The following is a 24,483-nucleotide window of genomic DNA, read 5'->3' on the forward strand; positions in this document are numbered from 1 at the left end:
TTGGCTTGCACAACTGTAGTTCCAACATAAATAATGCTAAGAAATAACATTCAGCCAAAACTGGTTACAAAGCAAGGCATAATGCCTAGTTTTACCTTTGATTGAGATACTGTGCTGCAATAAATAAGGGATAAGAATGACGAGGAACAACACTTAATATCAACTTTGGGCTTTCAAATGCACAAACACACCCATGCAAAACAACCATGCTGATGGACATGAATAATACCAAATACACATGTATTCCTGTAAACAATTAATTTTTCCAGTTTAATATGCAATTTCTTTGGCACAGATCAGAGTTACAATCATTAGTTATACTTTCTTAGGGCCACTCTTCCCTTGCCTCATTCAACTAACTGCATTTTAATGAGAATTTCCTTTTCAAGTTAAGTCTTCCCTTAGTTGCCTTTACTTTTAAATTCTTTACTAAGTCTTTGAAAATCTTATAAACTTATATAATTAATTCTGATTATTCTTTACCAATCTCAATACCCCTGCCCTCTTCCATCCAAATTCCTTCTCTAGAATTGGGATATTGGTTTTGGTTTTATAACCTAATGATTTATCTAATGTCATGTGTTGAAGGAATGATTCTTAACCTCCTTAATGCTGTAACACTTTAATATATATCCTCATGTTCTGGTGACTCCCAAGTACAAAATTATTTAAAATTACTACTTCATAATTGTAATTTTGCTATTCTTATGAATAATTATATACATATCTTATATTTTTGATGATCTTTAATTATCTCTGTGAGTCATTTGACACTCAAAGTGTTCTCAACTCACAGCTTGAGAGTCTCTGTGATGGGCCATTGGATTTTGACTACCATTTGGAACCTCTTAGGGTTACCAGTAGGCACATAGTTGAAAGGATTAGTTCCCTACTCTCCATTTCAATCAGTAGCAAGTATTTCAGCAGGGTGTAGTTATATATAGTTTGGGGAACTGGTTTATAATGTCTATAAATGAAAATTTTTATATGCACATAAATGTAAAACAATTTAAAGGATTATATGAACAATGTTACTTAGACTCATGGTTCCATCTATAGAAATATAATAAAAGAATTCTAAACAAGGGAAAGATGATGGCAAACTCTGATTGTATATTAGAATAAAAGCTCTGACTTAGTGTTGTAAGGCTCACTTTATTCAGCTTATATATGCCATTATTCTTTCTATAGCCAAGAAGACTTCCCTTGAATTGAATTCAGGGACATGGTAAGTTCAGACTATTTTTCATTTAGGCCACCTGCAGATAATTTTCTACAAGTGGCCTGAGGACAAAGATCTGTCTATATTGTATAGTATCTTTCATTTTGTGAGACCAGGAGGAACTCAAGGCAGACCAGTTATCCTAATACTTAACAAAGTCATGGTATCTGCACACTATTGTAAATTCTTCAAATGCAGGCCATAGTTCAACACAGTGTTAACATTGGTCTCTGAACAATATCCTATGTTGGGCCTTGGATGAGGTAACTCCATTTAACTTGTGCCCATCAATCACATAGGACACAGGTAGAGGGCGTGATTAACAAGTCTCCACCTCCAGAGATTTAAATATTAATGAGTTTTCTAAAGGCCAGGGGCGTAGATAATTAAGTTATTCCCTCCCCTTTTCTGCTCCCTATAAAAGTCAGGCTCCCCTGGCTTTTGGGGGTGGGGGGGAAAGCACATACCATCTATACCCACTCAACATGCCATGAACAATAAAGCTTTGGAAAACCGAACTCCACAGGTCGCCTGGTCTTGCCACCAGACTCCCAGCCTTTGGAACCTTGAACGGCAGCCGCCAGCTCATAGCAGCTGTGTGAATGTGGGACCTCTGGCCGGCGGTGTGGGAAGCACACTGCTGGACCTCCGAGACCCCACCGCCTTATTCCCTCCCATCCCCCCACAAGATTTCTTCCCCACAATCCTAAGCCATTTGTGTCAATTATGACTCACAGTCATTTTATAGTCTCATATCTCAGACATTCAGATACTTAGATGGAGCACAAATAGACAGATCAGGAGACTGATAACCTCTGGCCATTAACAATCTTACGGTTCTGAAGCCAGAGTGATGTGTAGCCATCTGAGGTCATATATAATTGTGTTCACCTGAAAGATAGTCTGGGAATGGAAGAAGGGATAGAAGCCAAGACAAGGTTTTCTGATCAAGGCTCAAAGTTTAATGTTTAGGTTTCAAATAAAAAGGGGAAGCCCCACCTCCACCACCAGAACCCCATCTTGCTTAAGCAGGTGTGGGTGAGGGGAATACATCATTAATCACAGCCAGAGGTATCTCAAGGCAAGCTCATCAGGCAGTCTAGTCTTCTCAGCTCCTGTAGCAGACTGTAAGCCAAGAAGGTGGGTAGAGCCCCCTGGGTCCTATTGTTTGGTCTACTGTGGTAAACAACTCCTTCAGGCCTGCTCAAGGCTAGGTGAAGGGTACAGTTCTTCCCCTTTCATTTTTAAGATGGCAGTGCCAACAGCTGAACCGGGCACAAGATTTCATCATGTCTAGGGTATCCAGTTTCAGAGAAAATGTACTATTGAGGCAACTATTCTCTCCAAATGTAGACATATAGAAAAAGTTTGTGAAAGTTATATTAAAAGACTCTATAGTGCCAGGACTAGAAAGTATTCACAATGCCTACAATGTAAGAAATACTTCATTGATTGATGCATGAACAGGAAACTGGACATTTAATAAATAAAATTCATTATTCTTGGTATTACAATTAATGTCATATGACTCATACTGAGGGAGAAGATGGTCTTTTCTATTTTTAATATATTAGTTTCAAGGAGAGAGAGATGTATCTGTAAAGTATTTGCTTGAAAAAATGGAAAACTTAAGTTAATTTTCAACATTCATATAAAATCATGGTTCAGCCACACTTGTCTATAACTCCAGCACTTTTGCATAAAAAAGGCAAATCAAGGTGTATCTCTAATGAGCTATTCTAGACAATGTGAAATTCTGCAGTTAACAGAAGACCCAGTCTAAAAACTAAAAATGAAGAATGATAGAGAAAGAGTTACCATCAATTTCCTGGGGTCTTTAAACCTCTCTCTCTCTCTCTCTCTCTCTCTCTCTCTCTCTCGCTCTCTCTCTCTCTCTCTCTCTGTGACACCCATACCCACCCACCCACATACACACACTAAGTTATTTATAGATTTTTAATTTGGGAAAAATAAAGGTGTTCAAACAAATTTTTTAAAAATTATCTTTGTCTTTGTTTTTGAGACAGGTTCTTATGATATTGCCTTAGCTGGCCTGAATCTTATTATGCAAACAAGAGTGGACTTTAATTTCAAATTCTGAATGACTTTTACAGAGTTGACTTTTTATAATAAGCCCTACCCTATTATACCCAATCTTTGATGAAGGCCCTATTATTCAAGGCTTGAAGATTCTTTTTTTGCAATGTTCTTTCAACTTGTGAAATCATCAAGATATATGCTAGATTTATTTTCATACTTAGTAAAAATTATCAACAAGGTTTTCATTTTTGAAACCTCTGTCCAAGCACCTACAAATATTTCACTGATTTTTTAAAATGAAACGTTAAACTTACAGCTTCATCTATTTCCATAAAATTCTGTGGAGGCAAAAGTGAATTGAAATACTAGGATATCATATGTTATTCTATTGTTTGTAAAAACAACTTTATTTTGTTACTCTTTTGAATTTACAATGATTTAAATAAGTCCAAAGATTTTCAGAAAATTCAGTTTTCAGTTTTTTTTAACCTTGTTTTTTTGTCTATGAAGTAGTAACTCTAAATATTTCATCAAGAAATTTGCAAATTTTAACAAATTTTATTGGAAAATTTATATAAATCCAAAAAGATTATAATACTTTATATTCAAGTGTTGTTCACTTACTATAAAATATGCATAGGTAACTTTGCAACAAATCCACGAATCTCTAAGAGTGAACACTCTAGTCCTGGTGTATATGGGAGTAAAGTGTATGTTATTGTTTCAGACAATGCTTCATCTGAATTTCCAATGATTATAAAGATATGAAATAATCAACCATTCCTTCTGTCCATCTAGAATGAGACTTTCTCTGGTTGCAGTACACTAGAAGAAGATTGTCTGATTATACAAGAACAATTTTAGGTTATGTACCCTAATGCTGAAATAGAGTGAAGAGAAATTTTGGGACAAGGGCGACTTTCAGTCTTCTTCTATACTTCTCTATACTAGCAGCTGGCTATATACAGGAAACACTCTGAAGAATGTTGAGGCACCACCAGAAAAAGCTGAATCATCTCAATCTCACACTTCTTCTTTCATGTTGGTTTTTGCTATGGTCTGTGTCACTGTGGGAGGCCCACTGTAACCTTGTTGACAGTAATACATTCCAAAATCATCTGGGTCCACACTGTTGATATGAAGAGTGAAATCTGTCCCCGATCCACTGCCACTAAACCTGGAGGGGATCCCGGACTCAGTCTGTGAAGCACGCTTGATGAGAAGCCTTGGAGACCCATGTGATTTTTGCTGATACCAGTTTAGGTAGTTGCTAATACTCTGGCTGGCCTTACAGGAGAGACTGACACTATCTCCTGGAGTCACAGATAGGGTGGCTGGAGACTGAGTCATTGCAATGTCACCTCTAGAAGCTGGAAAAATAGAAAAAATATATTAGTAGGATACAACATTGAATATGAAAGTGACTCCTAAACTACTTAGAAAAATAAAAGACTTCTATTGTATCAGTTTTATTTAAACAGAAATCCAAATACCATACGCTGCTGGCTTCTGAATAAAGGAAAAAATTCATACATAAATAATAGTTCTAATTTATTGCCATGTCCACGCAGTCATACCTGAAATCCAGAAAAGCAAAAGTCCAAGAAACTTAGGTGTGGACACCATCTTTGAACTTTCCCAGTGTTTGTGTGGATCACAACACAGTCCTGATAGAGGCCTTCTTATAATACTCTAAGAGGCAGGAGCACTGAAAGAAAGATGTACTTATGCAAATCATATTACTTCATAAGGTTTGTAATAAGACCTGGTCAGAAGAGCAGAATCCTAGTGCCTGCTTTGAATATTTATCCCTTTGCTTATTAGCTGAAGAGATGTTGAGATTTAAAAGAGACTGGGCTTCTACTTATATAGTTACATAATTAGCATAGTCTATATAAGTCTCTGAGGATACATTTAGTAGTTTAAAATGAAGATCATCACATATCCATGGTCTTATTTCAGGCTTATGTTTTTTTTCATTGATGTTTATTATAGTATGGGCTGAAGCATCTAAATGCATCTGAACATTCAAATAAGCATAACAACATGTAAAACTAAAATGATATCACACTATTGAAATTTCATTAAAAGAAGTAAGAAATTCTGGATGTCTTATGAAAACATATTTCTCAAGAGGGTGATATGAAATCCTTATAAACATTTACAATCTGCCATAATAAAAAGTATTTCAGAGGTTATCAAAATTTTTTTATTACTTTTCGGGAAATGCCATACATTTCATCTTGCATGTCTTTCCAACGACACTGATTAAGAGTGTCACAGAATTACTTCTAGAATGTTCAAACAAATTCTCTCCATAGTGCATGGTTTGCATGCTACTTAAAAGACCACAATTTTGAGATAGTCTAGATCAGGAGAGAAATTTCCATCAGTTCAATTTAAAGAATTAACTGTTCCTGTCACTTGAGGTATATAACCAAGCTAAATCATACTATGTCTGGGCTTTTGAAAAGCCACAATAACTGCAACATAGACTACCAAGAATCTTGAGAAATGAGGATAGGAGTAAAGAAAAGCCCCTGTTCCCTACAGGTAGAAATGCAGTATCGATGAAATCCTTTTGCAGTTTTCTAAAAACAGCTACAGATATCATTACATTGCCCAGCTATGCCATTCCTATAGATATACCTAAAGGATTCTATATCCTACAACAGACATAAATTTTGTACTTTGCAGCTTAAGTCACAATAGATAGGAAATGGAATTCATTTCAATGTACACCACAAGATAAATGGATAATTAAAATGCAGTACCCTGGATCAATGAAATTTATCTAGGTATGAAGACTCATGAAATTATGAAAATTTTGGAAAATATATGGTTCTAGAAAAAAATATAATGATTAATCATTGTAATCCCTCATATATATTTTTCACATTATTCCTGCAAGTGTGAATTGTGACTTCAAATTTCCATTTTTCTGATTGAGGTGGATTATACATTGATATAAGAAGCTGAAATGAGACACCCACATTCAGATATTATTGGATTAATCACAGTAGAACACATGTGACAGGGCAGTAAATAGCCAGATACCTTGGAAAGAATGGTTTGTGTTTGACTGGGATGAGAGTTTGAGAAAGTGGATGATTAAATATCTTAATTTCTTCTACTAATCCCAAAAGAAAAAAAATATCAAACTAGTAAATCACACTTGATGAACAAATTTAGGAAGAGTCATTGGAGATAATAAAGTATCTGGAGACTGGCTTCATGCAGGCATTAAACACAAAGAGCAAATGTATGCAATACTATATATTAATTATTGGTAAATGAAGCTATAATATGAAGCAGCTTGCATAGAATATTAAGTTGTGTACAACACATGCAATCATTAAAACACAAACACATTTGTATAGATTAATGTAACATGGGCAATATTTCCTCCTTTCTGTCTTCTTTCCTTCATTCTTTTCTTTCTTTCTTCTTTTTTTGCTTCCTTTTTCTCTTTCATTTTATTGTCTGTCTTTTGGTCTTTGTTTTTTCTTTATTTTGCTCTTGGCTTTATTTCATTCCTTTCTTCATTTTATCTTTTACTGAAAATTCATTTTTTTTCACATATTATATTCTGATTATGGTTTCCCTTCTTTCTGTTTCTCACAGCCCTCCTCATGAACACTTCCATCAGAATTCACCTGCTTTCTCTATATAATTGAAAAAATAAACATGCTCCTATGCAATAATACTTAATAATAATGAAATCAGAAGTACAATTAAAATATTAAAGTAAAATAAAATAAATAAAATGAGATAAAACAAAGACTAACACATAGCTTTTTTACCTAGAGTTATATCAGGACAGTTGGAGATTGGGTCATCACAATGTCACACACTGAAACAAAAGGCACAAAAGAAATATTAGTAAAGAAAAGAAAACATACATTATCTTTTTAAATTTTCCAATCTAAAAACCAAAAATTATTCATTAATCACTATTTCCAAATCTTGAATGAAAAGTGAGTATTTATGTACCATCATCTGCTTTTTTGCTTTGTCCAATTACATTACCTGAAACCCAGATGAATACCCCATTAATAAGGACAGCATATTCCTATTCTATTTCCCTTTGTATATGCTGAGCATGCCACAGTACAGGGAAGGACATTCTAAGAGGCAGGGGCAAATTCTGAGAGGCAGGGACACCAGATAAAAGAAATATCTGTGAAAATGATGCTGGTTTCATATTGTTAAGCACTGAGACTGTCAGAACAGATCACATTGCCCTTCTCTGCCTATATTACGGCTCCCTCTCCTGGCCTCTTGATGCAGTGTTTGTAGTTGAGAGATATCTGTGCATGTTTCTTCACATATAGGATGTAACAGTAAGTACAATTTATTGAGTTCTTTGTATATATTGGATATTAGCCCTCCATCAGATGTGGGATAATATCCAATATATACAAAGAACTCTAGAAATTAGACTCCAGACAACCAAAAAACTCTATTAAAAATGGGGTACAGAGCTAAACAGAATTCTCAACTGAGGAATCTCAAATGGTCAAAAAACACCTAAAGAAATGTTCAACTTCCTTAGTCATCAGGTAAATGCAAATTAAAACAACCCCGAGATTCCACTTCACACCAGTCAGAATGGCCAAGATAAAAGAAACACACAGGTGATAGCAGATGCTGGCAAGGATGTGGAGAAAGAAGAACACTACTCCATTGTTGGTGAGATTGCAAGCTGGTTCAACCACTCTGGAAATCAGTCTTGCAGTTCCTCAGAAAATTGGAAATAGCACTGCCTGAAGAACTAACTATACCACTTCTGGACATATACCAAGAAAATGCTCCAACATACAACAGATACACATGCTCTACTATGTTCATAGCAGCCTTATTTATAATAGCTAGAAGCTGGAAAGAACCCAGATGTCCTTCAACAGAGGAATGGATACAGAAAATGTGGTACATTTACAGAGTGGAGTATTACTCAGCAATTAAAAACAATGAATACAAGAAATTCTTAGGCAAATGAGTGGAACTAGAAAATATCCTGAGTCAGGTAATCCAATCACAAAATAACACACATGCTATTCACTCTCTGATAATTGGATATTAGTTCTGAAGCTCACAATACTCAAGACGCAAGTCAAAGACAACATGAGTCTCATGAAGAAGAAAAACCAAAGTGTGGGTGCTTCAGTCCTTCTTAGAAGGAGTAACAAAATATTCAAGGGAGCAAATATGGAGACAAATTGTGGGGCAGAAACTGAAGGAGGGGCCATCTGTAGACTGTTCTACCTGGGTATACATCCCATGTGCAGTCACCAAAGGTAAACACTGATATGGATGTCAGAAAGTGCATGCTGACAGGAGGCTGATATAGCTATTTCCTTAGAAGTCTGCCAGAGTCTGATATACTCAGAGGTGGATGCTTACAGCTAACCATTGAACTGATCATAGAGTTCTCAATAGAGGAGTTAGAGAGAAGACTGAAGGAGCTGAAAGTGTTTATGGCCCCATAAAGAGAGCAACAATGCCAACCAACTGGAGCTTCCAGGGTCTAAACCACCAGCCTGTGAGGCAATAGTAAGGGACCCATGACTCCAGCTATATATGTATTGGAGGATGTCCTTGGTGGGCATAAGTAGGAGAGGTGATCCTTGGTCCCATAAAGACTGCATGGCCAGTGTGGGGAAATTTGAGGGTAGGGAGGTAGGAGTGGGGGGGAGCATATTCTCATATAAGCAGGAGAAGGGGGGATAGTATAGGGGGTTCCTGGGCAGGGGGAAAATAGAGTAAGAGGATAACATCTCAATGTAAAAAGATATTAAATAAAAAAGAGTTTAAAAAACCCTGAGTATAATATAATTCAAGCTTCTGCATAGCTAAAGTTATAAGAAAAGTACAGCAACTCAGATACCTCATCTTGGTTCATGGTTGTGTTGCTTGCATCAGCATTTCTCTCTCTATGGCCTGAATTGATTGATATTTTATCATCTGAATGTTTTATAAACACTCACACCATATGACATTATAAGTGTCATTAAAATTAATGAATAAGCGATGCTAAGATTTGAGGTCATTGTAAAATATTTTTCTTTCAGAGATTTTGAACACAAACTTTAAGAAGATCATAGGTCTGAATATTTAGAAGTCTAAATATCAAAACGTTGCTTTACACCATTACAAATAAAAAAGCATTGCATACCATGTGTTTTCTTTTGTGATTGATTTACCTCACTTAGGATGATATTTTCTCATTCTGTCCATTTTCCTAAGAGTTTCATGAATTTGTTGTTTTCAATACCTGAGTAGTGCTCCATTATGTAAATGTACCATATTTTCTGTATTCATTCCTCTGTTGAAGGACATCTGTTCTACCTTCTGGGTATTATAAATAAGGCTGTTATGAACATAGTAGAACATTTGTCTTTGTTATATTTTGAACCATCTTTTGAGTATATATCCAGGAGTGGAATAGCTGAGTTCTCAGGTAATATTATGTACAATTTTCTGAGGAACCACCAGACTGACTTATAGATTGGTTGTTTCAGCTTGCAATCTTACCAACAATGGAGGAGTATTCCTCTTTCTCCACATCATCACCAGCTTCTGCTGTCACCTGACTTTTTGATCTTAGCCAATCTGTCTGATGTGAGGTGAAATCTCAAGGTTGTTTTGATTTACATTTCCCTGATGACTGAGTATGTTGAACATTTCTTTAGGTGTTTTACAATCGTTCAAGTTCCTCAGTTGATAATTCTTTGTTTAGCTCTGTATTCCATTTGTTAATAGGGTTATTTGATTGCCTGGACTTTTGGAATAATTTCTTGAGTTCTTTGAATATATTGGACATTATCCTTCAATTAGATGTAGAATTTTTAAAGATTTTTTTCAATCTGTTGGTTGCCCTTTTGTCCCATTGACAGTGTCCGTTGCCTTACAGAAGCTTTGCAATTTTATGAAGTCCCATTTGTCAATTCTTGATCTTAGTACATAAGCCATTGGTGTTCTGTTCAGGAAATTTTCCCTTGTGTTCACGTGTTCCAGGCTCTTTTTCACTCTCTCTTCTAATAGTTTCAGTGTCTCTGGTTTTATATGGAGTTCCTTGATCGACTTGGACTTGAGATTTGTACATGGAGATAAGATTGTGTAAATTGGCATTCTTCTACATTATGACCACCAGTTAAGACAGCACCAATTGTTTAAAATGCTGTCTTTTTTTCCAGTGGATGATTTTAGCTCCTTTGTCAAAGATCAAGAGATCATATGTGTGTGGCTTCATTTCTGGGTCTTCAATTTTATTCCCTTGATTTTCCTGCCTGTCTCTGTATTAATACCATGCAGTTTTTATCACTATTGCTCTGTAGTATTTTAAACATTAATGGGTGATGCATTTTTTCAAGTCTTTTTCAGCACTAATGAGATGATCATGTGTTTTTTTTCACTGAGTTTGTTTATATCTTTGATTAAGTTAATGGATTTTGGAATATTGAACCAACCTTGAATTCCTAGGTTGAAGCCTACTTGATTGTAGTGAATAATGGTTTGATGTTTTTTGGTTTCAGTTTGCAAGAATTTTGTTGAGTATTTTTCCATTGATAGTCATAAGCAAAATTGGTTTGAAGTTCTGGAATTAATTTGTTTGTTTTTGTTTGTTTGTTTTATTCTTGCTCCTTTTATATCTTATGTATCGGAGCAGTTGTGGTGTCCTAGAATGAGTTATTAAGTGTGCCTCCCTTTTCTTTTTATGGAATAGTTGTAATAACTTTTTTTGAAAGACTGATACAAATCTACACTAAACGCACTAAAGCCATTTGGCCCTTGGTGTCCTGTTTGTTTGTTTGTTTGTTTGTTTGGAAGATTTTATTGACTTCTGCTCTTTTCTTATGAGATTTGGGCCTGTTTAGATAGTTTACTTGCTCTTCATTTAACTTTGGTATATGGTATCTGTCTAGAAAATTGTCCCTTTCATCTAGACTTTTCAGTTCTGTTGAGTATAGGCTTTGTAGTAGGATCAGATGATTTTTTCAAAATTTATTCAGTTTCTGTTGTTATGTCTTCCTTTTCATTTCTTAATTTGGATACTGCCTCAGGGACTGTTAGTTAGTTTGGCAAGGGGTTTATATATCTTGTTGATTTTCTCAAAAATATTTTGGTTTTGTTGATTCTTTGTATTGTTCTCTTTGTGTCTATTAGGTTGATTTCTACTCCTCTTGTGTATGATTGCTTATTATTGTTCTCAGTCTTTCAGGTGTGCTGTGAAGTTGCTAGTTAGGATCTCTCCAATTTCTTCACAAGGGCACTTTGTCCTCTGAAATTCCACTTTTCACTGCTTCATTGTGTTCCATAAAATTGGGTATGTTGTGTCATCATAGGTCTTGGATTCCTTTGTTCAATTTCTTCAGCTGTTTGATTGTGTTTTCCTTTATTTCTTTATGGGATTACTTTCTTCTTTAAAACTTCTACTCATTTACCTGTGCTTTTCTGTATTTCTTTCAGTGGCTAAGTTATATCCTACTTAAAAGACTCTATTATCTTGATGAGATGAGATTTTAAGTCAGTATCCTGATTTTCAGTTGCTTTGGAGTACCCAAGTCTTGCTGTGCTGGAAGAACTGTGTTCTGCTGATAATGCCAAAGCATATTGGCTTCTCTTGCTTATGGTTTTGCATTTGCCTCTAGACATCTGGTTATCTCTGTTGTTAGGTGGTCTTTGTATCTCTGTCTAGAGCCTACCTCCTGTGTCTCTGGGTTGCTGCAGGTTTCCTAGGAGGATTCTTGCTCTGGTTGTAGCAGACTGTAGATTCTTTAGAGAGACAAACAAGTGGCTACTGATCTGTTGCCCTACCTGGAACAGATCTTGTGGTAGACCTTCAGACTGTGGGGTCTTCAGAGGAGCAGACAAGTTGATGATATGTTGCCCTGCATCTAGCTGATATCCTGGGAGGCTTTCAGACTGTTGGGTATTCAGAGGAAGAGTCAAGCTGATGCCCTGCATATAACTGGTTTTGGGAAGCCTTCAGACTATGGTTTCTGTTGTGGTGAGTGCAACAAAACTACTAGGAGCCCTTCAGGTATCAAGGTCTACAGAAGATCAGTCAAGATGATAATCTTCCCTGGTGGCAGGCACATGAGAGAAGTGGTGGTAGAGTTCAAGGGCATGAATGGGTCCTGAGTTTCCTGGGCTCCTCAGGTTTTCCAGATGTTTCAGTTGTTTGGGAGGGTCCCTTAACAGTTGCCCAGTATGCAGCAGAGCTCCTTGAAGGCCTTCAGGCTGAGGTGTTTAAAAGATCAAACAAGCTGCTGATCTTCCCCTAAGGCAGACATAGGCTATAGCAGAGTGAATTTCAGATGGTAAAGCTTGTGGGGAGTGATAGGTCGTGAATCCACTGGACTTCTTGGTGTTACCAAATGCTGTGGATGTTTTGTGTGGTCCTTACTGTGTGCAGCTAAATTTGTGGGAGGCCTCCAGACTATGGAATCTTCAGAGGAGCCTAAAAAATATTTTAATAAAATAAAGCAATCACCTGCTCTGGGGCAATTGCAAAATGATTTTGATGAGGAAGTCCTTATAAGTGACCAGATTTTGTGAATTTAAACAATGTCAAAATAACCGAAGATTTTGTTGCAAACACATAGAATTTTAACAAGGTCAACAAGATGCCATGGTTGCTTCTATAAAAATCTCAAAAATGGCTTTCAAAGCTTGGATGTATCTGAAAAATACTATAAACATATGGAGATACACAAAATAATAGCTAGGCATCCTAACCAAATCTTTTACTTTCTTTGAAGGTTTTTGTAATGAGCTGTGACATTATAGGAGAAAACTCTTCAGACTGGTGAGAGCAATAGTTTTCAAAATCTTCAAACACAATAGAGTTGATATTGACTGTGAATTCTCAGTTCCATACACACTGCCAGACAACCTTGATGGGACACCATACTTGTTTGATGCATCATAGAATAGGAGCTTAGTAACTTTCCATGCCTTCTGCTGGTACCAACTTATATCAATAATGTGCTGACTGATAAAACAGGTAAGTACAACACTTTCTTCCAATGATGCAGAAACAGATGATGTGGACATAATTAGTACAATTGCACCTTAAGCACCTGAGTTTGAAAACACAACAGATATGTTCTGTAAATCATGCTACTAGTAAAATTATCTGTAGATCAAACATTACTAGTAACAGTAGGCTATATAATCTCATGTGGTCATCATTCCTTACCTGGGAGTGAAAGCAATATGAGCCTCATAATAAACCTAGAGAGATGAAATGGAGGCATCATGCCTTATGTTGTCCCCTGTGACACTGACACTTGCACTGACTTTGTCCTGCTTATTAAGAGGTCTTCAGATCAATGGGTGGTACTCTGAAATATGAAGTCATCAAGGATTTGGTTAAGTAAACAAAAGTACCAGGATAGTTTATCTCAGCTAAATTAGCCATGTCTGATACTTTAGGTGTCTTTTATAATATGAGGAATCTGCAATTTTTTTTACAACTGAGGTATTGAAACAACTGGGCATTATTAATAATATCCTGTTGTAGGGAAAAAATAAGGCTGGGGATCCCAGATTTCCTCCTGCCATGCTGTGGGCTGGGTATGCTCCTCTGGGTTCCTCCAGCTGGAAGTTGGGCCCAGTTGCTCATTAACTAAAAGCCTCTCCCCTGCTCCTCAGGGTTCTTCATGGTGGCGCGGCTCCAACACACAAGGAAGTCCTTGGGTTTCCAAAACCAGTTTATTCACATGATGGACGGTGGATGGATCTGATGCATACCCCCTAAAACCCAGGATCAACCTGAGTTAAAAAGGGGAGGGGAGAAATGGGGGAGGGGCTGGAGAGGAAGGTTTAATCTGCTCCACCTCTGACCTTCAGGTACCTCATTAGTATGTAAATCTCTCTAGGGCCTGTTCACACCCTCCACTTGTGTAGTGACTGAAGGGTGAAGGTGGAATGGAGATTAGACCTCCTGTTAGGCCTGACAACCTGTGGGAAATTGTTCTTGTAATGTGATTGATTCCAGTGCTAATGCATGCTTTCTCTGCTATTGTTTTATCTAGGATAGTCTATTAACACAATATAATAGTAGAAACTCAAAACATTCTGCTACTGTTTTTGCTAGAACATATTTTTTCCTCTATTTCCATGACATAATGGGTGAGAAATAGAACAATATGAACCAAACACTAGAAAAGAAGCTTGTGATTTATAACACAGAGCATCCTGTGAAATTCCTAACTTGTGTTCTGCAGCTAAACAATCTGCTTTAAGCTATTTAGAAATTTTTCATTGTGAGAAGGCCAACCCTAAGGATAATAGGTATAGATGAGGGGAAGACTCCCATCTTAAAGGACCAGTAAATATTTTCAACAAAATTATAGAGGAAAACTTCCCTAACCTAAAGAAAGAGATGCCCATAAATATACAAGAAACCTACAGAACTCCAAATAGTTTAGACCAGAAAAGAAATACCTCCTGTCACATAATAATCAAAACATCAATTATAAAAAACAAAGAAAAATATTAAAAGCAGTAAGTAATGGTAAAGTAACATATAAAGGCAACTCTATAAAAATTACACCAGACTTCACACCAGAGACTATAAAACCCAGAAGATCCTGGACTGATATTCTACAAACTCTAAGAGAACACAAATACCAGCCAAGACTACTATACCCAGCAAAACTCTCAATCACTGTTGATGGAGAAAACAAGATATTCCATGAGAAAACAAAATTTACAGAATATCTTCCCACAAATCCAGGACTTCAAAGGATAATTCATGGAAAACTCCAACATAAGGAAGAAAACTACAACCTAGAAAAAAACAGGAAAGTAGTCTTCCACCAACCCCAAAAGAAGATAGTTATGCAGACATAATTCCACCTCTAATAAAAAAAATAACAGGAAGCAAGAATCATTTTTCTTTAATATCTCTTAATATCAATGGACTCAGTTCTTTTATAAAAAGACATAGACTATCAGACTGGATACATGAACAGGACCCAGAATTTTGATGCATATAGGAAATGCAACTCTGTGACAAAGACAGACACCACCTCAGAGTAAAAGGATGGAAAACAAACTTTCAAGCAAATGGTCACAAGAAACAACTTGAAGTAGCAAATCTAATAACAAATAAAATTGATTTCCAATCAAAACTAATCAAAACAGATAAAGAAAGACACTTTATACTCATCAAAGGAAAAATGTACAAAGATGAACTTTCAATTCTGAACATCTATGCCCCAAATGCAGGGCACCCACATACATAAAAGAAACTTTACTAAAGCTCAAAGCATACATTGCACCTCACACAATAATGGTGGGGTATTTCAATATACCACTCTTAGCAATAGACAGATTAGGGAAACAGAAAGTAAACAGAGACAAAATGAAACTAACCAAAGTTATGAACCAAATGGATTTAACTGATTTCTATAAAACATTTCATCCTAAAACAAAAGAATATACCCTTTTCTCAGCACCTCATGGTACCTTCTCCAAAATAAATCATATAATTGGTCACAACACAGACCTCAACAGATAAAAAATGATTGAAATAATCTCTTGCACTCTATCAGACCACCATGGACAAAGGCTGGTCTTTAGTAATGACAAAAATCAATGGAATTCCAACATACACGTGGAAACTGAACAGTACTCTACAGAATGATGACTTGGTCAAGGAAGAAATAAAGAAACTAAAGACATTTTAAAATTTAATGAAAATGAGGACACATCATAGCAAAACTTGTGGGACTGCAAGAAAGCAGTACTAAGAAGAAAACTCATAGCTCTAAGTGCCTACATAAAGAAACTAGAGAGAGCACATACTAACAACTTGATAGCACACCTGAAAGTGTTAGAACAAAAAGAAGCAAATATACCCAAGAGGAGTAGATGGCAGGAAATAATCAAACACAGTGCTTAAATCAACCAAGTAAAAAGAGAAAAAACTATAAAAAAATCAACAAAACCAGGAGCTGGTTCTTTGAGAAAATCAACAAGATAGATAAACCCTTAGCCAGACTAACCAAAGGGTACAAAGACAGTGTCCAAATTAATAAAATCAGAACTGAAAAGAGAGACATAACAGAAACTGAGGAAATTAAAAAAATCATCAGATCCTACTACAAAGTCCTATACTCAACAAAATTGGAAAATCTGGATAAATGTACAATATTCTAGACAGATACCAGGTACCAAAATTAAATCAGGGGCAGATAAGCCATTTAACAGTCCCAAAACCCCTAAAGAAATAGAAGCAGTCATTCAAAGATGGTTTTAGTGAAGAATTCAATCAGACCATCCAGGAAGACCTAATACCAAGTCTCTTCATATTATTCCACAGAATAGAAACAGAAGGAACACTACCCAATTCATTCTATGAAGCTACAATTACTCTCATACCTAAACCTCACATAGACCCAAAAAAAGAAAGAGAACTACAAACCAATCTCAATTATGAATATTGATTCAAAAATACTCAAAAAAATTCTCGGAAACTGAATCCAAGAACACATCAAAACAATCATCCATCATGATCAAATAGGCTTTATCCCAGGAATGAAAGGATGGTTCAATATTAAAAATCCATAAATGAAATCCACTACATAAACATACTCAAAGAAAAAATCCACATGATCATGTCACTAGATGCTGAGAAAGCATTTGACAAAATTCAACATCCCTTAATGGTAAAAGTCTTGGAAAAATCAGGAACTCAAGGCCCATACATATACATCGTAAAATAATATACAACAAGCCAGTAGCCAACATCAACTTAAATGGAGAGAAACGTGAAGCAATCCCACTAAGATCAGGGACTAGACAAGGCTGCCCACTCTCACCCTACCTGTTCAATAAAGTACTGGAAGTCCTAGACAGAGCAATTAGACAACAAAAGGAAATCAAGGGGATACAAATAGGAAAGGAAGAAGTCAAAATTTCACTATTTGCAGATGATATGATAGTATACTTAAGTGACCCTGAAACTTCCACCAGAGAATTCCTAAACCTGATAAACAACTTCAGCAGAGTGGCTGAATATAAAATCAACTCAAACAAATCATCAGCCTTCCTCTACTCAAAGGATAAGCAGGCTGAGAAAGAATTTAGTGAAATGATACCTTTCACACCAGTCACAAATAATTTAAAATATCTTGAAGTGAATCTAACCAAGCAAGTGAAATATCTGTATGACAAGAACTTCCAGTCTCTGAAGAAAGAAATCGTAGAAGATCTCAAAAGATGGAAAGATCTCACATGCTCCTGTATTGGCAGGATTAATTTAGTAAAAATGGCCATGTTGACCCCAAAATATCTACAGATTCAATGCAATCCATATCAAAATTCCAAATCAATTCATCATAGAAATAGAAAGAAAAATTTGCAAATTTATTTTGAATAACAAAAAACCCAGGATAGCTAGAAATATTTTCAACAATAAAAGAGCTTTTGAGGGAATCACCATCCCTGACCTCAAACTGTACTACAGAGCAGTAGTAATAAAAACTGCATGGTATTGGTACAGAGACAGGCAGGAAGATCAATGGAATAGAATTGAACATCCAGAAATGAACCCATACACCTATGGTCACTTGATCTTTGACAAAGGAGCTAAAACCATCCAGTGGGAAAAGGACAGCATTTTCAACAAATGGTGCTGGATCAACTGGAGTTCAGCATGTAGAAGAATGCAAATTAATCCTTTCTTCTCCCCTTGTACAAACACAATTCCAAGTGAAAAAGTGACCTTTACATAAAACCAGATTCACTGAAACTATTAGAAGAGAAGGTGGGGAAGATCCTTGAATACCTAGGCACAAGGGAAAAGTTCCTGAACAGACCACCAATAGCTTATGCTCTATGACAACGAATTGACAAATGGGACCTCATAAAATTGCAAAGCTTCTGTAAGGCAAGACACTGTGATTAAGACAAAATGGCAACCAACATATTGGGAACAGATCATTGCCAATCCTACATCTTATAGAGGGCTACTATCCAATATATACAAGGAACTCAAGAATTTATACTCCAGACAACTAAATAGTCCTATTAAAAATGGGGTACAGAACTAAACAAAGAATCCTCAACTGAGAAAACTCAAATGGCTGAGAAGCATCATAAGAAATGCTCTACATCCATAGTCATCAGGGAAATGCAAATCAAAACAACCCTGAGATACAACTTCACACCAGTCAGAATGGCTAAGATCAAAAACTCAGGTCATAGTAGATACTGGCAAGAATGTGGAGATTCAGGAATACCCCTCCATTGTTGGTGACATTGCAAGCTGCTACAACCACTCTGGAAATCAGTCCAGCAGTTTCTCAGAAAATTGGACATTGTAATACCTGAGGACCCTGCTATACCACTCCTGGGCATATACCCAGAATATGCTCCAACATATAACAAGGACATATGCTCTCCTATGTTTATAGCAGCCTTATGTATAATATCCAGAAGTTGAAAAGAACCCAGATGTTCTTCAACAGAGGAATTGATAAAAAAAATATGGGTACATTTACACAATGAAGTATTATTCAACTATTAAAAATAAGGAATTCTAGAAATTTTTAGATAAATGGATTGAACTATAAAATATCATCCCGAGTGAGGTAACACAATCAGAAAAGAACATACATGGTATCTACTCACTAATAAGCAGACATTAGCAAAAAGCTTGAAATAGCTAAGATTCAACTCAAAGACCACATCAAGCTCATGAAAAAGGAAGACCAATAGTGAATGCCTTGGTCCTACTTAGAAGGAGTAACAAAATACTCAAGAAAGCACATATGGTGACAAAGTGTGGAGCACAACCTGAAGGAGGGGCTGTCTGGAGACAAATCCACCTGGATATTCATCCCATGTGCAGTCACCAAAGGTAGATGCTGATGTGGATGTCAGGAAGTGCATGCTGACAAGAGCCTGATATAGTTGTCTCCTTAGAGGTCTGTCAGAATCTGACATATTTAGAGGCAGATGCTCACAGCTAACCACTGATCTGATCAAGGGTCTCTCAATGGAGAATTGGAGAGAAGACTGAAGGAACTGAAAGGGTTGTTGTCCCCATGAGGAGAGCAACAATATCAAACAACAAGACTGACCCCCCCCCAGGGTCTAAACCACCAACCTGGGAGCACATAGGGATGGACCCATGACTCCATCTGTATATGTAGGAGAGGATGGCCTTGTTGGGCATAGGTGGGAGAGGAGATCCTTGATCCCATGAAAGCTGAACACTGAGTGGAGGCTAATTCAAGGGTGGGGAGGTGGGAGTGGGTGATAGTTGGGGGAACATCCTCATAGAAGCAGGAGGAGGGGGATGGAATAGGAGGCTCCTGGGTGGTGGGGGAATGGGATAAAATCTGAAATGTAAATATAATATCCAATAAAACAAACAAACAAAACAAAAAATAACAGAAAAAAACAAACAAACAAAAGCAGAATACCCATGACATAACCTAGAGGCTGTATGAAGTTTAATAAGAGAGAAAGCCAAAATGAGGATGCCTTAATCCAACTTAGAAGGGGGATCAGAATAGTCATTGGAGGCAGGAGGAGAAGGGAACTGGAAGTGACATAGGAAAGAATCAGGTATGGTGGGGAAGACAGGAGTGAAGTTCAGAGGGCCAAGAGAATGAATGGAAATAAGCATAATATGCAGCTTCCAGAGGTAATGATGTAGAACCTCTGGAAACTCCCAGAGACCAGGGATGTGAGAGGTGTCAGCAAGCCAATGTGGTTTACCTTAGCCAAAATGCCCAACAGTGGAGAGATGGAATGTGAAGAGTTTATCTCCAGTAGATAAACAGGGATCCTAGTGGATGGATGCAGACACCAACTCACCTTCAAAATTTTTAACCCAGAATTGTTTCTTTTTAAAAGAATTGCAGGGACAAATTTGGAACAGAGACAGAAGGAATAGCCAACCAGTTTAGACCCTACTTGGAATCCATCCCACAGATTATCACTGAACCATGACACTATTACTGCTGTTATTATGTGTTTGCAGACAGGAACCTAGCTTGGCTGTTCTATAGAGGATCTACAAATCACAAACTGAGACAGATACAGATACTTACAGGCAAATTTTGGAATGAGGTTGTAGGACCAATATGGAAGAATTAGAGGAAAGATTGGAGAAACTGAATTGTGTACAATGATACATCCTTTATTTAATTAATACATTAAATGAGATAAAATTTTAATAAAAAGAAATAATGCCCTGTCCACAGGACATTTGTAAAATGATTTTGATGATATTGGAGGTAGCTCTTATAATTGACCAGTTTTATGAATTAAAACACTGTGGGAAATGACAGAATTGTTTACTGCCAAGGCAAAGAATTAATAAGGTTCTTGAGATGCTATGACTCTTTCTAGTGAAATCTCAAAATGTTTCTCAAAACTTGAGTGAATCTGAAAATGTTATCAATGGATATACACAAAAGAATGGCTGTATATGCAAACCAAAAAGTTTGAATTCTGTTATGATCTGTAACATTGTGGAAAAAAAAAAAAAACTCATCAGACTGGTGACAATAATAGTTTGCACAATCTTTATACTGCACACAAATGATGTTGAATGTGATATCTGTTCCATATACATTGCAAGTGAACCTTGATGGGACCACATCCTTGCTAGATGCATCATAGTACAGGAGCTTAAGAGCTTTCCCTGGTTTCAGCTGGTACCAAAATATATCACTAATATGCTGACTGGTCAAACAGTGGATGAGAACACTTTCATCCAATGATACAGACAGAGATGATGGGGATTGAGTCAGTGCAATTGCTCCTTGGGCACTTGCGGTTGGAAACACAATAAATGTTGTGTAAAATGTTCTGAAAATCATGCTACTGGTAAATTGACCTGTTGTTTCAAACAGAATTGGCAACTGTGGGCTCTATAATGCCATGCTGCTGTTCTTTATTACCTAGAAGTGAAAACAACAGGAGCCCTAGGATAAGCCTGAGGAGATGAGAAGGAGCCATAACTCCTTAGTTTGTCTCATGTGACAAAGATTTTAGCACTGATTTTGAACAGCTTATTAAGAAGTCTTCAGATAAGATGGTAGTTCTCTGACATACAAGTCATCAAGGATTTGATTAACTGATTAAACTACCAGAATGGTTCAACTCAGTATATTAGAAATGGCTGGAACTCCAGGTATCTTATGTAAAATTAGGACTCTGAAAATGTTTCTACAACTGAAGAGTTGGGCCAATTGGGCAATATCAATAATATCCTGTGAAAAAGTGGTATTGTAATATGTTTAATTTCAGTAGTAATGAATAGTTTCTATGCTACTGTTTCATTTAGAACTGAGAATATTTACCATATATAATGCTAGATGCTCAAAAAGTTCGGAGGCTATTTTTGCTGGTGTCTTTTTTTGCTCTATTTCCATGACATACTTAGGGAGAATCAGAAGCACAACATGAACCAAAGCACTAGAAAGGAGACATGTGATTTATAATACTGAGCAGCCTCTGCAATCCCTAACTCATGTTTTGCAGCTAAATAATCTTCGTTACTCAGTTTAGAATTTCTTTCATAGGGGACAGGCAAAGTTAGGGTTTTTCTCTATTCCACATTAGAAAACTGGATCTTGCCATCTCTTCTTAAAATGACATGCAACTCTGCCTAGTATTTCTAGATGATACAAATTACTACTGTTCTTCATTGATGTGTCAAGCAATCAATTTTCTTCAGATGTGGAAGCCCTCTTGGTAACATGTGTTCATTCATGCCATTGAATTTGCTATATTCTCTTAACCTGCATAGTTTTATCATAATTGTATTGTTTATTTATCCTAGAAAACATACTTATCAATGTATATGTTTAGTACAACGGAGCATAATGAGTGTGATAAAGATACATTCAAGAATAATGGTAGAAATTCTGCAAAGAGTTATAGATACAATAAAGGTCAGAGTGAGTCCTTTCAAATTAAGAGTGTTGTTTCTGTGGGCTGAGACTGTCAAAGAAAGAAAATGGAAAGAGGATACATTTAACATAGGCAATCTCCCTCTATGTATAAGAAACTATAAAACTGTGTGAAGCATGGCCCAAAAGAAGAATGAGAGAGAGCTTCTGTATGTGTAGATATGAAGTATAAAATAAAATGATAAATTGTGATATATATATATGTATATATAAACATATATTTGTTCTAATAAATGAATGAGTAAAAATAAGAGCTTTTATATTAATTTTGAGAAAGGCAGTTGAAAGAAAATGTATAAATAATCTAGAAAATTTGAAATAGCATTAGAAGTATTTAACATTTAAACTCATACCCTTCTTACTAGAAATAAGAATGTGTGCCTCTGTGTAGATTTGTATGGCTAGAATCACATAGCTGAACAATGTCTATTAGCATAAATAATGACTTGTCTATTCATTCAAAAATTCTAAATTCCACAAATTGAAGAAAAAATCACTTATCTTTTTGGGAATACCAATTTCTGGACATAATATTTTCAGCTAAGAAATTATTGGTAAAACCTGAAGAGTTTTTAAATAACACAATAATTAGGAAAGCATACTAATTTACTGAACATAGGCATGTTTGAATTAGACTAAAGCTAATTAAGAAGAATCAAAGGTTTCTTGTGCCCTTTCCAGCCTTGAGCAGGTTTTTTTCCAGTTTGAGCAGGCTTGAATAGACCTTGAACACTTGCCACAATAGACCTTAATAACATAGGTGGAGACATCTGCCTTGGTTGCACATGCAACTTCTTAGAGGACCTTAGAAGAACAGAATGCCTAATGAGATTGTTTTTCAACAAAATCCAGCTGAAACAAAAGATGGGTTAAATGGGCTTCCCCTATATAAATGCAGTGCTGAGTATTCAACTTGAAGCCTTGATCAGAACCTGGTCCTGGCTTTATCCTTCTCTCACCCTGCCCTCCCCCCTGAAAGGCTCAACAACCCTCCCAGAAGGGGACCCCACTGAAGTCTCAGGATGGCACACACCCAAGGACACATGAGAGACCAACTTGCTACAAGTACACGAAGTAGTTTAATGGCAGAGCACTCCAGACACATGTCTCAATATAGGAAATGATCCCCGGCTCAGGGATTTAGGCTTTTTATAAGCTTGGGGTGGGGAAAAGGGGAACTTTCTTGCAGATGCACATGATTGATTGTTTTGCATTTTTTGAACATCAGCAGCCTGTACAGGTCAATAGGGGCAGGGTGCAGTTCCTGCAGGTGGATGTTTATCTCTCTTATCTTCATGGCTGGCCAGCTCCTGGGATGACTCAGCAGTCCTTTGCCCTGTAACTCTGCATTCTTTGGTAACTGATTAACTGGGCCTCTGGCTAGCAAACCCTGCAGGTGGTGTTTTCAGTTACTTAGGTTAGGGAGAAGGAAATCTACAGGGTCCCGCTATTTTATTAGTTTTTCAGGGGACCCATTAAATTTTCTTTCATTTCCCCTCTTCCTCTCCTGAATAATTTTAATCTTAAAATATCTAGCTTAGGCTCTGGAGTCATTTCTCATGTTATCAGGTTGGTATTGTAGTCTCAACACCATTAATTGAACAGCATCAACTCTATTTTTGATGATGGCCATAAGTCTATTTATTACACATAGGCTGAAAATCAAAATTAAACAAATTATCATCATCGGTCCAGCCAGGGCAGAAAACAAGGTAGTCATCCAGGGAGATTGTGAGAACCAGGACTTGAACCAGCTCTGTTGGGCATCTTAATCTTTTTGTCTCTTATTTAGTCATCCCCTAAGCCTCTGCATTGAGTCTCTGACTATTCCAATATGATCAGCATAAAACTAACACTCTTTTTTAAGGGCAGCACACAGTCCACAGTCCTTTAAAAACAATAAATTGAGCCCTCACCTGTTTTGGAGCACTACTTCTGATAGAGATGTCAAAGATTTCTCTAAGTTGGAAATAGAGTTTTCTAGTATTTTAGGTCTTCATCAATAGCAGTACTGAGAGCATTAAGACCTTGTTGGCCAGTGGCCAGTGTGGCAGCTCCTGTTCCTATACCAGCAGTAATGCTTGCACCCAGTAAGATGGCTAAAGTGAGGAAAACTGCTCTCTCTTGTATATTTTTGGCCTAATATCGAATTCATCTTCAAAATTACCTGCAGCATGATAGTAGATTCTGGGTATCAGCTGCACAAGCACACAAAAGTCTGTAGTTGGTTAGAATACACTTGTAGACACACAAGGGGTGTGTCCTGTACCTCAG

General features: G+C 36.7%; 1 gene segment (V, D, J or C); it reads right to left on the reverse strand.

Annotated features, from left to right (window-relative positions):
• Positions 1-4,270: 4,270 nt before the first annotated feature.
• On the reverse strand, positions 4,271-4,979 carry LOC117715017 (immunoglobulin kappa variable 5-48-like). The segment is given in 2 exon segments: positions 4,271-4,632; positions 4,840-4,979. Coding segments are annotated over 2 exon segments (396 nt in total).
• Positions 4,980-24,483: the final 19,504 nt, after the last annotated feature.

The sequence above is a fragment of the Arvicanthis niloticus genome, chromosome 9, assembly GCF_011762505.2.
Source record: "Arvicanthis niloticus isolate mArvNil1 chromosome 9, mArvNil1.pat.X, whole genome shotgun sequence".
In the NCBI taxonomy this organism is placed as follows: domain Eukaryota; kingdom Metazoa; phylum Chordata; class Mammalia; order Rodentia; family Muridae; genus Arvicanthis; species Arvicanthis niloticus.